This window comes from Eublepharis macularius, chromosome 1, assembly GCF_028583425.1.
Source record: "Eublepharis macularius isolate TG4126 chromosome 1, MPM_Emac_v1.0, whole genome shotgun sequence".
Lineage (NCBI taxonomy): Eukaryota > Metazoa > Chordata > Lepidosauria > Squamata > Eublepharidae > Eublepharis > Eublepharis macularius.
In genome coordinates, this window is record NC_072790.1 from 63,696,215 (window position 1) to 63,714,476 (window position 18,262).

An 18,262-nucleotide genomic window follows, 5' to 3' on the forward strand; every position below is an offset into this window, starting at 1 on the left:
ACCCACTGCTGCAGCCACTGTGCAGTCAGTGCCCCCTTGAAGTCTAGCCCATGAAGGTGTATGGGTAAGTAAGTATCAGCCTTTAATGTGCCATGTAACTCCTTTTTGTTTTTGCTGCAACAGATTGACATGGCTACCCCACTGGCATTTTTAACCAGGGGATAAGCTAATATGGACATACCTGCAGCCAGAAGCCTATTGGTTCTTGAGATTTCCCAAGGGCCATCAGCACTGTGGGACAGACTGCTGGCTCCTTTTATCTTAAGGGACTGGCAAGAAAGAGAAGAGTAGGACTTTCTCCCTTTTTCCTGTTTCTTCTACCTAAGTGAATTTTCCAGAGCCCCACTTATTCTTAATCTAATAGATCTAATTAAATATACCACACTTTAATCACTGGAATCTATACATTTAGTTTACAACAACAGCCTGTAGTTCTTAATTCAAAAGAAAGGTGGAATAGGCTGGGACTCCACTTTCAAGTTGCAAGAAGACTGGTTTTATGTTGACACTTTAAGGCTGGAGATATCTAAGCTGCATCTCCATGCATGCAAATTAATTGGATTCTGTGGTATGATTGCATTGATGTGACACAATTGCCCTTATGTAGGTTGTTCCAGCTTCTTTAGCAGGATATAAGCACATGTTTCTGTTTACTGTAACCATACAAGCTATTTAAATTACACACTTTGTACCAAATTTGTAAGGAGTCTTACATCTGTCTATCTGCCCCACACTTTGTAAAACTTATACAAGGTGGCTTTACAACAATTTCATTAGAATAATAAAATAAAAAAGCAATAAAAAAGCAAACTATAAAATATCAGCCATAAAACATTCCCATGGACAACAGATAAAATAGATGACAAGGCTAAAACAAACAGCAGTCTTGTGACATCTTAAAGACTAACAAGTTTTTATTATAGCACATAAGTTTTCATGCACTTGTGGCCACTTCATCAGGTATATGTAATGGGTTGTTATTAGGCCTAGAAAGAATCCACAACATGCATCTGACAAAGTAAGCTCTAGTCCACACAACATTATGCTAGAATAAAATGTGTTAGTCTTTAACTGCTGTGTAGGGTGTTATAGGTTATAGCCAGCACTTTGAATTATGCAGACTGGTAGCCAGTACAGATTGGCAAGATATGGTCAGATATGAGAGCCAGTTTGATGTAGTGGTTAAGAGCAGTGGGACTCTAAACTTTGATTCCCCACTCCTCCACTTAAAGCCAGCTTAAACAGATGGAGGGCAGAATAGAAATTTTTGGGATTCTGTATTTCTACAGCCAAGAGACAAAGTAATTGTCCTCCCAGCACCACCTTCTGAAATTGGTCAGTCATGTAGGAATCGAACCACTGGAGTGTGGTGCCCCTTATGCCAGAAAGATGCCATGATCTGTGGTATCAGACTTGTATGCATGAAGGGCTCTGTTCAGATCTTCTACTGAATGAACAGGGACTGAAAGCAGGAGTGGCAGGTATGGCCTTCTTTCACTCTGTGTATGTTTTGTGTACATACAGTGAAATACCTTTGCCTCAAAATGCAAAGCTTAAGGAAGGCTAAGATTTCACTGAGACTGCTTATGATGTTGATCTACAACTTGCTCCAATGATCTTACATACTACACCCAGAAATTTAGGTAGATCATATTTTAATTCATTGGTTTTAATCTAATGGTCCACAGCTGCATTCACAAAGCCCAAGTTGTAGTCAACAACAGTATCAAAGAACCCAACCAATCTCTTGTTAGTGGTTCAGGATTGAGAAATAGGGTGCGCATAGTTTTCTGGATGCTGCCTTTGTTTGTTTGTTTGTTTAGCCTGCTGTTAGGTTAGAGATTTTTAGATGGTTGTATTCAGCAGAGGGTCATTGTATCCACCTAGCCGTTGGATATGTTTCTCTCTTTTCTCCCTCACCCGCCCCCTTACAAATGAATGCAGCCTAATCCACCAGAACAATTAGGTTTCTCAGTGTACATCATAAGAATTGCAATGTGTGCAAATAATTGCCTCTGAAGTTGCAGTCCTGTGCACACATACTTGGGTTTAAATCTTGCTGAAGTATTTATTTATTTATTTATTATTAAACTTGTATTCCGCTCTCCCTGTGAAATAGACTCAGAGCAGATCACATTAAAGTATAAAACAATAACAAATAATTAAAAATAATTTCAGTTAATAAAACCCAATGGCATTCCTATTTCACAATCCCTCAGCAACCAAGAACCCATGGGGTGGGGTGGCAAGCTGCTTGATGTTCAGCAGACCAGTGGGGGGGCATGCCCCCTCTGACAGGAGGCCATTTGAGGAGGGGCACTCACCTCAATCACTGTACGCCTGGTGGAATATCTCCATCTTACAGAAAGATAATAGATCCTGCCAGGCCCGCATTTCTACAGACAGAGTTACACCAGGATAGTGACAGGGCTGAAAAGGTCTTACAGTTAGTAAGTAAACACAGAATTGTAAAGAAAGTTCTTTAGTTTTTGTTATTAAACATATTTAACCCTTTTCATATTATATATTATCTCTTTTAGAACATGAGAGTGCGTACAGTAAAAGGACAAGATTATTTCTCCAAGTCAGGGGCAAAGTTTCATGGAAAAATGGAACAAAAGTTTCTTCTTGTTGACTGTAAGAAAGTCATGTACGGTACTTACAGGTGAGAACCTATGCGTATGTTACCATTACAGTTAATAAAAGGTTACAATTCATATTTTCTAAAACTTTAATATAATTTAAGATACGAAAATGCATTATTTGCTGTTTTATATATATTGTGTAATTCTCGTGTTTGTCTCTCTCTCTGTGTGAGTAAGATAATTTCTATCAGTTCCAGCACAAAGTGGGAAGACTAGTTTCTAAACTGGAATATGAAACTACATTTTAAACCAAAATATGTGGCTGCTCTCTGCTGAACAACAGAATCCAGTAAATAATTATCTACTTAAACTCCTTTATGTTCATGTATATATTTACCTCTTTCATTACAATGTTTATATCCCACCTTCCTATTCTAAAAAGAATGCCCAAGATAACTAAAGAATCATAAAATATCATCAACATCCACTGCTTCATAAGAACATTTACAAAGGTTTACGTGGAACTTGCCATGAACTAATCTGCTTAGCATCAGTGCAGCAGTAGAATTGGGTTCTCCCAGCTCATTCACTGGACATATGAGATCGTCCCATGGACACCATCCTGAATTCTTTGGAGGGAATCAGTAAAATACTTATTATAATAATATTTCAAATCTCACTGCATTCAGTTACTCTTGAAATTATGATTATTTGATACGAAATCTAAAAAGGGATAGCGTGTTGCGTAGTTTACACTTGCAATAATACTATGAACCCATGATTCTTAATTTGCTTCTCTTTTTTTTGTTACATTCGGATAAGACACAGGAGGTAAGGTAAACTATATTCTCTAACCTTCAAATTCCTGCACAAAGTATATCTTTATTTATACTGCAAAGTCAGATTGTAAAAATAAGGCAGTTTGGGGCTCCAGTACAAATTGTATTAAAAGTCTCTGCCAGCATAATAATGTTTAAGACTGTTTCCCAAAATTAGCTGTTATATAAAACTTGCTGGTATAATGTATAAGAATGTTAAATGATTAGATATCTCTCAACAGAACACTCAGTATTTTCATCACTATATTGCTATTTCTTAGCAACATGCATTTTGGAAATTTATTAATTTTTGCAAATGTCGGACCCTCTCTATCCCATTAGATTGCTGTAGACAATTACAATATTAAAATATTTGAATTATTTCAGTGTATAGATATATCTAGTAAATATGCATTACGAAGTTTCTTCTTCATTGTTACATAAACAAGAATATATTTTCTAACATTAATTTAGAGTTCTTTCAGATTCTGTGAATTCATCTGTGATGTTTTCAAAGACACTTTGGTATGTTATTTCAGGATCTGCTTCATACTTCAACTTTGGTATTTCTTGCTCCTGTGTGCAGAGTTTCCTATCAAGCAAAAAGCAGGATATCATGTTATGTTGTACATCTACACTTCACACACTGCTAGTATAAAGCAACTTCATGTCTTAGCTAGCGCTCATTACTAGGATTAGTCTGCAGTCAGTGTAAATTAAATCTATGAAAACATTTTATTTATTTATTCAATTTTTATACTGCTTCTCTTCAGTTAAGATCTCAAAGTGGTTTGCAACAATTAAAATGGTTGAAAACAATACAAAATATAATATTCAATAAAATCACAATAAAACAGCCTAATAAAGTAATTCAAAACCACTCTCTTCCCAACCCCAGCCTATAAAATCCTGCAAATAACATAAAAAATTGAAAGCAAATAAAAATGCACATCAATTTGCTCTGCCTCACAAAAGAATGTTAGATAGCAAAGGCATGCCAGAAGAGTTCTGCCTCACACATTGTCCAAAACATCAGTGGGTCCTGCTGAACACAATTGCCTTCCAACAGTGCATTTCAAAGGGAGGGTGCCTTAACTGTAAAAGCCCTTTTCCTGGTGCAAGAAAGTTGTGCCACCCTGGGGCAAGAAACCATCAGCAAGCCCTGTAAAAATGAATGAAGCAGGCAGTGGGGAGGGTATTATGGGAAAGGCAGATCCAAAGCTATGAGGATCTCAGAACATGAAGGGATTTAAAGGTGAGGACCAACATCTTGAAGGGGATGCAGAGGCTAATTGGTAACTAATGCAGCTGCTTCAAAATCGGTGTTATATGAGCTGACCGTGGTGACTTGATCAGCAATCTAGCAGCCATATTCTGCACCACTGAATTCTCCAGAACATCTTCAAGGGTAGCCCTATGTAGAGCGAGTTACAATAGTTTAAACAAGAGGTGATTATCACATGGATCGATGTGGCAAGGTCAGATATAGGAACAGTTGTTGGAATGGCGATGCTGGCAAAATGCTGTTCTAGCCACCATGGACACCTGTTTGTCTGTCTCTGTAGAACCCTCATAGTATAGTCCCCGTTGGGATGAGCTCACACCCCCAATGACCATCCTTATTGAATGTCCCTGAAGGAAAGAAGCAAACCATTGTAAGATGGTAGCTTTTACCCCCAGTGAGGCTAGGCAGTCGACCAGGACCAAATGGTCAACTGTGTCAGATGCTGCTGACAGATTTAATAAAATCAGCAGCTGAAGCTGAATGTTATCAACCAGAGCGATTAATGCAGTCTCAGTCCCAAAGCCCGCCTTGAAGCCAGACTGGAATGGAATGGATCAAGAGCTGATGTATCATTCAAAACCCTCTGAAGTTGGTCAGCCGCTGCCCTCTCAATAACCTTAACCAAGGAAAGGCAAATTTTGACACTGGGCTGTAAGTTGCTAGCCACCCTTTATCCAAAGAAGGCTTTTTCAACAGAGATCTCACTATCACCTCCTTGAGGGAACTCAATGCGAGAGAACAGTTTTTAAAGTACTAAAAAGAAATATATAGTACAATCCTAAGTAGTTACTTACTGCTTTAATGATACTGCTCATTTGACCAAAAGGCCTTGAGCAATGCCACACTAAATACTACCAAAATAAATATAAAAAATAAACCATTTTAAAATGTCCTGACATTACCACACCTTTGAATTTAAAAGCATAAGCAAAAAACTTGGCTACAGCCAGTATTACTCCTAACTAGGGCTGTGCGCTTTGGGTTTTGCTTCGGGTAAAGTTACCCGAAGCAACCGAATTTGGAATGCTTCAATATTCCCCGAAGCGGGGCCAGCTTCGGAATACCAAAACAAAGCTTTCCAAAGCATTCGGAAATGCTTTGGAAAGCTTCGGGGCTTGTTTAAAGGGCCCCACCGCTGCTTACAAGCAGCAGCAGGGACCTTTAAACATTAACCCCCCCCACCTCCCCCGCCACCTACCTTGCGGTGGCTCCAGGCTGGCTCCTCTGCCGCCGCCGCCCAAGCCTGCGGGGTGGTGGGGAAGGCTGGAGCCACCTCCTCCGGCCCTTCCTGCCCCTCAAATGGCCGCAGTGTGCCAGCACCGCGGCGACCATTTGAGGGGCAGGAATGGCCGGAGGAGGCAGAGAAAGCCCTTCCTGCCCCTCAAATGGCTGCCGCGGCGCTGGCAGGCCATGGCCATTTGAGGGGCAGGAAGGGCCAGAGGAGGCGGCTCCGGCCTTCCCCACCACCCCGCAGGCTCAGGCAGCAGCGCAGCAGCAGCTGAGGAGCCAGCTGGCTCCAGGCCACACAGCCTTGTGCTGCTGCTGCCGCCCAGTTAATAACCCAGGTAAGTGGGTGGGGCTTGGAGGGATCTTCCCAGGGTTGGGTGGGGGTGGCTTGCCGCTTCGGATTTCGGGGTATTCCGAATCAGTTTCCCAAATACCGAATCTACCCACCCATGCACAGCCCTACTCCTAACTCCACACCTTCCAGAAGTATATTAACCTTGTCTGGTATGGGCAACCCTTCATTGTCATAGAAAATAGAAAAATCCACACATCCCTTATACCACAAAAATGTTACATTCCAATAAACACTGCTTCAACATTTCTTGCATGACATGAGAAGGGATAGAATTTAGTCTTGCAAGGATAACTGTTCTGCTGTATGTGGAACAATTAAAAAATCTAAGTATGGTAAAGGCACCTTTGGATAGGATAATCCAAGATATAAAAAAGAATACCTTACGGGCTCTCTGCACAGTACTCAAAAGACCCAAGATATACAAGTATTCACCAAAAGGCATGCTGTTAACCTTCCCATGCTCACTAAGTCACTGCTGTTGAGCCCCAACAACTGAAGTCTAGTCTCTATTAATTTCCTCCATGGAGTGTCATATAAATCAGATTTTAATAAATAGAGACATCTGTTTGCTTCTGAAGCAAATAGAATTTTTAAACAGAGCCCAAAGCCATTGCCCAAGCCCACGCTTCCAGAGATCGCAGGCCCAGTTGCACCCTTAGGGAGACATTAGCTACACAATTTGGCACACCTGTGATCTTCCGCAAAAAAATTAGCAAAAGGGAATCTAATTTCTCTCTGCAGGCCTTAGTCCATATTGGAGCTCCATAAAGAAGATGACCACTTATTTTTGCATTAAAAACTGAAATATAACAGCATGGACAATCTGACCACCTTTATTACAGGAAAAAATGTTGCAACCAAGGCGCGGTTATCAGCATTCTTAAGATGGGCACTCCAAGCCAAATTAGCTTGAAAATAGACTCCTAAAAAACAAAACCATTACTTGCTCTACAGGTTTCCCATTAATTTGCCAGTTGTATATCTGTATATGAACAGATTTAGAAAATACCATATCCTTAGACTTCCCATGATTTATTGTCAACCCTTCTGCGTTGCAATATTCTGAAAAGGTCTTCAACAAATGCCAAAGGCCCACAGGAGACCTAGCTAGCAAAAGTCATCTACATATAACAACACTGATATTGAGGTATCAGCTAGCATTAGTGGATGAAATTTCGGGTTTATATAAAAAAAATTGCCATATCATTTATATAAAAATTAAATAGTAATGGGGCTTGTTGAATGCCTTTCTGTAAAGGGAAAGAATTGGACAAATGGCCTTCCAAACTATAACGAACCCAAGCTGAAGGATCATTGTATAACTTCTTTATTAACCATAGTAGACTTTGATCAATTGAAGATTTCTCAAGTTTGTCCCATAGATGGTCTCTTGGAATCGAATCAAAGGCTGCCTGGAGGTCCATCCTAAGCAGTTGCATCCTTCTAAACCCATTGACTTTGTTGGAATTAGAAGGGTATATTTCTGCTTAGGCTTGCAGTGCCCTTGTCCCAGACTGTACAGATGTGCCTCTCTGTCCTTAAATCACCACTAAAAGATTCAAATGGTCTTGCAAATTTTTAAACCAGGAAAGATTTCTTTTGCTATACAGAAAGGTTCTCAGGGGTCATTCAAGATATTCGTATCATGTGTCTGCCTATTTCTTATCTAATTATTAATTGTCAATTCTTTATGTTTCAGCTTTATGTGGTCATTCGAAAAAGCCAACCTCAGCATGGTCCAGATTATTACAGGACAACTTGTCGAATCTTTTGATGAGGAATTTAGGACACTCTATGCCCGTTCTTCTGTCCCTAGTTCATTTGCTCCAGAATTAGTTAGAGTTAATAGTCGGCGAGCTCTCTGGGACAATGATGCATACCAGCGTTCACAATCATCCTTAGCTTCAATTTCTAGCCAGCGTAATCTTTTGGGGAGGCAAGACAAGATTCACAACTTTGATCCCAGTTTTCTGAAAACCCGAGGAAGATATGGAATGAATGACATTGACAAATTTGGTAACAGACACCAACTCTTTAATAAAACTCAGTTTCTTCCAGGTTTTCATATGCAGAATAGGATCCAACAACTTCAGTCCAATGAAGAGCACTGGAAAAGACACAGTTATGCAGGGGAGAAACCCGAAAGGACTCCATACCTGATGCTCAATAGAGCAATTAACAGGACAAAAACCCCATCAAACGCTTGGAAAGTACCCTCTGATAGCCTCAGTAATGTATCTTCATTGCATGGAGGTCATACAAACCAAAATGTACCTCAACAGAGTTTAGCAGATCGATTTCCACAGTCGAAGCTCAATTCTGTGGGAAGGAATTCAATTGTTCGGAGGTCTTTCAATGGAACAGACAGTCACATCCGCCATCTACAGCAGAAAATGCCTACACTTGAACATACTACAAAATCATTTCTGCGTAACTGGCGGATTGAATCATACTTAAATGATCAGTCAGATTTTCCAGCAGATTCTAACACTTCAGGGGTAGGTGACAGATGTGAGAGTTATGATGCCGCCGAAAATATCAAAGCTCATGCCCTTTATGCCCATTCTCGCCTGCGTTCTTCATTTGTTTTTAAGCCTACGTTGCCAGAACAGAAAGAAGTAAACAGCTGTGCAAGTTCTTCTAATTCAACTATCATTGGTTCAGAAGATACCGAAACACCTAAAGGAACACCCAATCATCTTCCAAAACTGGAAGATGTGACTAATAACACAGAGATGGAACCAAACCCTAATGTCCCCTTGGAAGTTGATATAGTAAAAAGCCAGAGCTCACAAGTCTCAGGAGATAAAAAACTTAGTTTTAGTCCTCCTGTTATCAGAGAGCAGCCTGCCTACTTAAATACAAGTCCAGGTAAAAGCAGACCAGCAGAATTTCTGAAAAATCATAGAAATGAATATATACTGAAAAGGCGAAGTTTCCCGATATTTGACCATACAAAATCTGCTTTGGATAATGGGGATAATAAAGAGGAAAGTAGCTATATCTACAGCACTCTAAATAGGAACAGAATTAAACAACTGCCTATTGTAACTCCTCCTCCAGAGGATGCACTAAAAATCTCTAAAAGCTTGCACAATGTACCCAACCATCTAGTAGATGATGCTAAAAACCTCAGGACTGAAGCAAAAGGCTCTTCTACTGCCAAGTCCATCTCTGTTGCTGCTTTAGTTGAAGTGAGCAAAGAAGAACCTAGTAAAGATGCCTCGCCAAAGAAAGAGAGCAAGCATTCTCCAAATTTCCTAAAGAAGGGATCACAGAAGCTGAGATCATTGTTGAATCTAACTCCAGACAAGAAAGAAAACTTGTCAAAAAGCAAAGCTCCTGCTTTTTACAGAATGTGTAGCAGTTCCGACACTTTGGCATCAGAAGACGAAGGGAATCAAAAGCAAAAAGTGTCAGAGTTGAAAGCTGAATCCTCTCCAAGAAAAAAGAGAATGTCATCCTCTAACTCACAAGGGAGTTTACATAGGAGTAAAGAGGATGTTACTTTGAGCCCAACAAAGTCCCCCAAGTCTCCCAAGCCCCCCAAATCTCCCAAATCCCCCAAGCCACCAAAGTCTCCCAAGTCTCCAAAATCTCTAAAACCTCCATCAGATGAAAACCTTAAAAGATGTCCTGTTGTAAAGCCCTTGGAAAATATGCTGTTAGAACCAGCAGGTGATGCTTCAACACCCAGATTTAACACCGAACAGATTCAGTATCAAGATGTCAGAGCAACGTCCACAAACAAAACCCGGGCACCTGCCCATGCTGCTGCTGCTGTTCTTCCACAAAGAGCCAGTACACAAAGGGCCAATGCAGTGACAGTTAACCCTTCCAGCACAAAGCCTAAAGATGAGCTAATAAGATCTCGCTTGAGTGAAAGGCGTGTTTACAGTCGCTTTGAGCCATTCTGTAACATGGAAAGTTCTGCTCAGCAGCTGGGAGGAACTCAGCCAGGAGGCAGCACACCAAAAAGCAGTACTCAACTCTCAGAGACAAATAGCAAGACCTCCAGAAACAGTTATTCAAGGAGCAATCAGGTGGCTAATTACAACCCTGGCTTATACCATCAATTACACCCAAATGAAAACAAATTTCGGGGATTTATGCAAAAGTTTGGGAATTTCATATACAAAAACAAATAAACATAGATATGGAACCTTTTTAAAAAACTATCAATGCTTTAGATTGATAGGCAGCTTTTGTAAAGCTTCACTAAAGTTACTGCAGGGTTTAGATAACTGGTGCACATGTACATAACTTTACAATATCCAGAACTTTTGTTCTTCAGCTCAGGATAAGTTTCAAAATAGGAAGATGTTTTATGTATTTGCATTTTTTTATGGAGTTTGAGATGCATTGGTTGGCTTACAGTACAATATGTATGTTACAATTCCTAAGAATAGCAGCAAACCAAAGGAAGCACTGAAGACTGTATAGCCAAGGATAAAACCACTTGTAATACTTTACAGCCTTTGTATGCAAACATTTTCATGTACAATACATGCTCATTTGTTGCCCTTTTTTTAACATAGTCTTCCTGTCTACTCAAGGTTATCCTTCGTGAGGGAATGTCTCATTTTCTGAACACTAGATATACTTTATATTTGTACCAGAAAGAACTAAACCAAGGTCACCCATTATACACACCGTAAGTCTATGCAGTACATTCCTACCCCTGTCAAATAAGTCAGTTCCCTGTTCCTAAGGTATTTAAAGTATGTGAAATGTGATTGTGCATGTATCTCAAGCAGTGACTAGATATTCATTATGACAATGGAGTGTAAACCACTGAGTAAAGTTTGAAGCCGTCCTCCAGCAAAAGAAGACAATATCCAACTGAAGTAGATCTTAAGTGGAGGAAGGCTCTCTGAAGGAATGGTTGGGCCCATCCCATTATTGGTAACAGGCAATTCAACTGTTTTATAACCATTATGTGTACATTCTTTTTAATTTTATTTTTAAATGTTTGAAATGGTTATCAGAAAGGGTTTTACACTCAGTAAGCATTGGCTTTCCCAAAAAAGTGCAAATCATTTGAGAGAAACCCACACAATTTAACGCCTTCCAAACACCTTTTTGGCAGTACACGCAGACGTTTCACAGCCACATGGAAAAGCACATCAGGGAAATGGCCCCCACCTGGTGCTATGTGAATGAAAAGAGACCCATGTGATCCCTCCCACAGAGCAGCATGTCTGGTCCCCCCCCCCCCCAGCAACTACTCTTGTGAATATGGACAAATTATTATGCTTAATGGTTTTAAGACAGTGTGCTTCCTATCTCATGTTCTGGAATACGCATCCAACATAATTGTAAAAGGATGGGGGAGACACCACAAAGATTAATTGCAGCAAGAGTGTTCTTTCTAGAGATGGGCACGATCCAAAAAAAATTAACGATCCAGCTGATCATGGATTGGGGCCAGCAACGATCCCAAATAAACGATCCACACCGATCACCTCCCGTTCCCGATCCGTGGATCGTGGAGGGGCGCCCCGCTGTTCCCAGTGATACAGGAACGGTGGGTGATGCCGGCAGCACCTGTGTTTGTGTTTGGCTGTCAGAGCTGCCTATCAGGGTTTGCAGGGATGAGATTGGAGTGCCCATGGCTACAGAACACCCCCTTCCCCCTCACTCCCCTGGGTGTCTTCTCCCAACTGGTGACTGCTTTGCAGCTCCGTGGTTGGAAGGAAGCCCTGCTGATCAAGGAAAGCTGGGCTTCCATTCGGGTTTCCAGGGCGACAGAAGGAGGGCAAACACAGCTCAGGCATTCCCCTGGCTCCGTTGCCAGGGGAATAAATTGCTGGCACCTGAGTGTCTGGATCCCCGATCCGAGCCCGATCGCCTCAATCCAGGCCCCTCCCAATCGCTGGATCGTTGGCCGTGGACGATCACGATCCACTGGGTCACGATCGTGCGATCGCCATTATGAGGTTTTTTTATCGTAATGCGGATCGTGCCCATCTCTAGTTCTCTCCTTCCATTTTGCACTCATTATGTACTATTGAGTTAGTAAATTTTTCTCACTGGATAATGGCTTATGGGAATAAAATGGAAAGATGACCTTTATGGATGAGGAGCTTTTGCCTAATAATGTAGAAAAGCATTCAGCCTATGTTTATTAACTGGAATTGCCAACAGGCCTAGAGAAAAAATGTCCTATACCTTTAATAGAGGCTTAATGGAATATTATTTACCTCCATGTCTGAAAAGCTTCAGCTGCACATTTCTGCACATTAAGCCTCTGTTAAAGAGACAGGGCATTTTTCTCCAGGTCTGTTGGCAACCCTATCACTAACTCCCTGCATTTAGACTTGTCAAAGATTTCAAAGCAAATTACAATAATGAACTACCTCTACAGTGAAGTGACAAGCTATCTGTAAATTGTGAAGCGTAAAATTTCTAGAGAGATGTAGTGCATTCCTCTTCCAATAGATGAATTGGGACAAACACTTTTTGTCTAATAAGAGAACTGGATGCTGAAAACAATAATCTTCATCGTTTCCAGCAGCGCCCAATTGCTTTCCACTACAAAGTTCTTCATTTAGCATTAGATATTATTATATGTATGCAGCTGTTGCCAAAAACAACCATTTATCTAGTTTTTTCCTCTTTCTCCACAATTACTACAACTTTACCATATCCTTATGTCATACGGTATGTTTCCTCAACCTATGCCAGCATAACAAATGATGTTCAATAGGGATGGGGAAGTTTACAACACTGAGATGATAGAGCATGGAGAAGTTGTATTGCCATTTACCAGGGGTCATTTCCTAGAAAAAGAACTGCAGGAACTCATTAGCATATCTCATTAGCATATGCCACACCCCCTGCCATCACCAGAAGTGTGTCAGAAGGCAGTATCCACTCCTCAGGCCCCTTTCCCCAAAAATCTCCAGGTATTTCCTTAAAGCAGAATGAACTCAAAGTAGCTTACCCTCTTCTGGAGAGCCAGCCCTGCTTGCTTGCACGCATGCACGCTCTCTCACAAGTCACAAATGAAAATAAAGCAGCAGAATGAATTCAAAGCAGTTTACATTCCTTTGGAGCCCAGCCCCACTCAGCTTGCACTCACTCCTCTCTCTCTCTCCCACCAGTCACAAATGAAAATAAAGCAAGCAGCAGAGCAGAATGACTTCTAAGCAGCTTACGTTCCTTTGGAGCCCAGCCCCACTCGGCTTTCACTCACTCATTTTCTCTCTCTCTCCCACCAGTCACAAATGAAAATAAAGCAGCAGAGCCTGCTGCTAAAGACGAGGACAGCCAGAAGGAAAAGGAATCACGTGGGTGGGGCCAAAACCCACGTGACTTCTTTTCAGAGCTACCAGAATGCCATTCCGGCGCATTCTGCCTCCAAATGAGCCCTGCCATTTACAGCGGGCACCACGTGTAATGTCTAATTCCAGCAGTGGTAGACTGCATGTACAAAAATTAATGTGCATGTAAAGTAGGCTGTATAATGTTTAAATATGTTCTAATAGACTTAAAAGCTGCCCCTTAAAATACGTAAAATGCTGAGATAATGTTTGTAGGTAGAGATGGGCACAAACCAAAATACGAACCAAAGTTCGTGATGAACCAAGCCGGTTCATGGTTCGCAAATTGACAGTTCGTCAGAGCCCATTTCTGATGAACCGCCACGAACTGTAGGCTGGTTCTTTTTGGTTCATCACTGCAGACAGCCTGGCTCTGATCAATCAGTTTCCTAGGCAACGGGCTGGACTTCCTGCAGACCTTCTGCTGACCCGGAAGTAGTCTTCTGCTGGCCCAGAAGTGACCTTCTGCTGACCCAGAAGTGACAGTTTGCTGACCTGGATGTGATATTTTCATGAACCAAATGAACTGGTTCGTGAACTGGGGCAGTTTCATGAAAGTTCTTGGTTCGTAAAATATAATGAACCACAAACAGCATGGTTCGGGGGGTTTTCCGGTTCGTGCCCATCTCTATTTGTAGGTAAAATGGGGCTTACTCCTAGGAAAGCGTTCTTAGGATTGCACTATAATTCTGAGTGAAATCAGTAGGATGTATGTTTCATTAACCCAGTTCAGATGTCAGAAATGCAATTCTCTAAACCTTTGGAAGCTTGGAAATATGCCAGTTTCCTCCTACTCATCCTCCATCCTATTTCACATATATGATCTCTTCATTTCTTGATTTTCTCTAACAATAGTTTATCATGATGTCTGAATTAACTTGCAAACTAGCTTTAAATCAAGGTTCAAGTAATAGCAAGAAACAGACTATCGTTTCTTGGTTCATACATCATGCAAAAACCAGGAAGAGGAAACCTGAAAATCCTGGCCCTGTGTCATGTTTCTCAGATTCAGAGTCATGGTTTATACTTTACAGGAATGAGTTTGTGATGTTTGAACTGGGCCATTGTGCACTGAACCACACCTTACTGCCTTTTCAGCATTTAAGCATTCAAAAGAGTGAAAAGTAATTTTATTTTAGCAAATGAGAATTGGGATGATATTCATCCAAATTTAAGCACTTTTAAATCCCTCTGATACACTCAAGCGCAAACTGAACTCTTCATTTGCAGTCCAAGTAATTGAAAATTACTGACCTTTGGCTGAATAATGTTCTTAACTTTTAAAACTAATTTTGAATGCTTCTTAGCTGTTTATGTGATTTTATCCAAGAGGGGCTATTGATTTGTAAGATCAAAATAATAAACAGTAAACCTACCTTACTTTTAAAAAAAAATACTATTTGTTTGTTTGGTTGCTTTTCTTTTTTTGCAAATCTTTTGATTCCTCAAAGTTGTCTTCTGAAATGTTAGTGCCATACTTATTGTTTACACTGTCTATGTAGATTTTTTTAAAAAAAATATATTGTTTCAGTGGCAGCTGCCACCACAGTGTGGGTTTTGTTTCCTATCTCACATTCTCTCAGTGTAAAGGTATGTAAGGTATGTAAAGCCCCGTGGCACAGAGTGGTAAGCTACAGTACTGCAGCCCAAGCTCTGCTCACAACCTGAGTTCGTTCTGGGCGGAAGCCAGGTTCAGATAGCTGGCTCAGGGTTGACTCAGCCTTCCATCCTTCTGAGGTCGGTTAAATGAGTACCCAGTTTCCTGGGAGTAAAGTGTAGATGACTGGGGAAGGCAATGGCAAACCACCCCATAAAAAGTCTGCCAAGAAAACGTGATGCGACGTCCCGTCATGGGTCAGTAATGACTTGGTGCTTGCACCTTTACCTTCCCCGCACTTGGGTTTTGTGTCTGTGTGTGTGTGGCTTTACCTCCAGCAGCAATGTTTTGCAATTGGTTCCATCTCTTACGGCTGTCATTTTGTGATAGCACCTACCATACTGTGAGAATTTCAAAGGTAGTCACAGTCTCAAAAAGGTTGGGGACTTCTGGTCTGCATAGTGGTAGATACCAGATTCCTCTACAATGCACACAGGAAGAAAGTGCAAGATTTAGATAGCCATCCCTAGAATTAATCCAATTTATATCTCACCAGTCTCAGGAATTCTGGATGATATAAATAGGATTATCACATTTTTATGTCTAAAATAACCTATCCCTACTTACTCTTTCCTTGCTAGATTTCTCTCAGGGCTGTAGACCACAAAAATAACCTTCATAGAAAGCAACTTCCTCCTAATTTAAATTATTGGGAGTTTTTTCCTGTCTGGGAGCTCAGGTAGGTATATGTGATGCTTCCTTATTTTCTTCTCTCAACAACCCAGTAAAATATATTAAGCTAAAAGTGAGTGGTTTATTCGAGAGTACCCTATGAGTAGTGAGGTACAATGGTATTTGACCTCAAGTCCTCCCAATCCTAATGTAACCATGATACCACACCTGGAAAATTAAGAAACAAAACTAAAATCTCTCCGTTGAGGATCATGCCCTTGAGGGATATGGGAATGGAAGGCCTAGAAAAATAATATAAACATCAGAACATTCCATAAGTTCCATTAAAAAAAACACTTGAACCTCAAGAAACAAAACTACCTCTCATTTTTGTTGCCTAAATAATATTATTACCTCTTCAATATAGTATAGGCAGTAATCTGCATTAAGAAAATGTAGGGTGCTCTGTGTATTGAGGAATCAGTTCCTACAATCCCACATATTTTCAAAGAATGTCTCGGTTTCTTCTTTGCAAAGTTTGGTGATGGAGCAAAGTCTTGTGTCGAATGTAAGTAAATTCTACTAAAAACATCTTTATATGATTTTTGAAGAGATGTTATCCATTTTTTTTAAGCAACAATAAAAGTGTCCTTATTTAGAAATCTGTCTTGATTGCCATGCTTTGGAAGAGTCTTATTCCGCCCCCCCCCCTCCCGAGGAAAATAAAAGGAAACTATGTTGAAAGAGATTCTCTCTACTATAGTCATTGCTTAATTTTTTAAAAAAGAGCCTGTTATCAAAAAAATGAGACTGGAAACCGTTAAAGGGTTTGGGTGATAGGAGGAGACAGCAGAGTTTGAAATTTTCACTTCAGATAGCAGCTATCTTGGGCAGGATTTGAAGACAGACATAGCAAAAGATAGTTTACAGGAGAATATAGGTGTATGTTCATTATTCTTTATTTTCTCACATAAGATAGCTGAGTTAAAGCTATTCCACAGAATGTAAGACATTCCAGAGAACCATTTCCCCACACAAATGGTGTCAGTCTCTCTACAGAGATATCCAGGTTCCTTAAAATTCGGGTGAAAAGAGACAAGTAACACCAGCAACTTTTCCCTAGACTTTTATTTGAGGTTGGCAAACAGATAAGCATATTCAAATAACCAGTAACAATACATAATTCCACGTTATTCATATGGAACTTTCAAAATATTTTTCTTTTTGCCAATAAAATATCTTTTACACTGAACTAGCAGCAAAGCCTGTTGTGGCAAAAAATACAACAGGCTGTAGAAAGGGCAGGCTGGGCATTGCTGACTCTGCTGTGCTCCAGTGAGGGCCGGGGAGGGCAGGGCTGGCGGGCCTTCATTGCCACCTTTTCTGCACCCTGATCAGGGCTGGTGGCAGGCAAGGTATTTCTGCCTCCTCTGCGCCCCAACCAGGGCCAGAGAAGGGCGGTTAGGTATTGCCACCTCCTCTGCGGCCCGATCGCAGGCAGGGGAGGGCAGATTGGGCATTGCTGCCTCTGCTGTGCCCTAACGGGCTGAGCGGAGGCAGAGCAGGCAGGCATTGCCGCCTCCGCACCACGATCCCAGCTGGGAGAGGATAGGCGGGCGGGCTGGGCATTGCCCCCTCCTCCGTGCCCCAGTTGGGGCTGGGGGAGGGGAGCACAGGCATGCTGGCCCTTCCCACCGCCTGTGCCTGCACAAAAATAGAAGGTGAGTTGTTGCCAATGCAGCTCACCTTTTATATAGTAGGATTAGAAGACTACAATCCAGAGACCTGATTTATGTGCATCCAAACACTAGACAGTTTGAATAGTATTGTGGCCATGATCTAACCCTTTATACACAGTAGTGGAAAATGAAAAGTGGCTGATAAGGTGGTGGGGAGAGGAAGAAGCAGTTTATTGCCCCTCATTCATGCTGCCCTTTCCATGTTGTGTCTCAGAACTGGTCTAAACATTACATTTGCTATAGGGATTGGCGTTCCGGTGGCCAGCCATATAATTTTATTATTATTCATGTATAGCTTACTTCTCAGAAATGCTACATTATTTGGAACCATCATATAGTGAGTAGACTCTTGGGCAAATGGATATTGTTCTACATGTTAACAAGAAACTTTTGCCTGATCCAGCACGGGCTATGTCTGTACAATCTATCTTGTTGCACAGTTTATGGGTACTGCTTTTCAAGCAATGAGACCAGTGCCTGGAGAGCAGGTTATGTAGTACATTCATGCTACCAAATGGATTTCTGGCACAAATAGTATTGATCACCAATTTAGGGAAGGACCTCTTCTGATCTTCTCAGTGTAGCCAAGTTTGACACCTTCCTCTTGTGCAGTACAAATCATGAACAAGATACAGCAATATACACAAGGATGTCATACA

General features: G+C 41.1%; 1 protein-coding gene across 1 annotated transcript in view; it reads left to right on the top strand.

The window, feature by feature from the left end:
- Window positions 1-15,404, top strand: part of FAM83B (family with sequence similarity 83 member B) — a 76,398-nt gene extending 60,994 nt beyond the window's left edge. The window contains exons 4-5 of the mRNA XM_054980312.1: window positions 2,541-2,665; window positions 7,970-15,404. Of these exons, the coding sequence (XP_054836287.1) occupies window positions 2,541-2,665; window positions 7,970-10,418 (2,574 nt within the window). The 3' untranslated portion in view covers window positions 10,419-15,404. The remainder of the gene's footprint in view (window positions 1-2,540; window positions 2,666-7,969) is intronic.
- The last annotated feature ends 2,858 nt before the right edge of the window (window positions 15,405-18,262 follow it).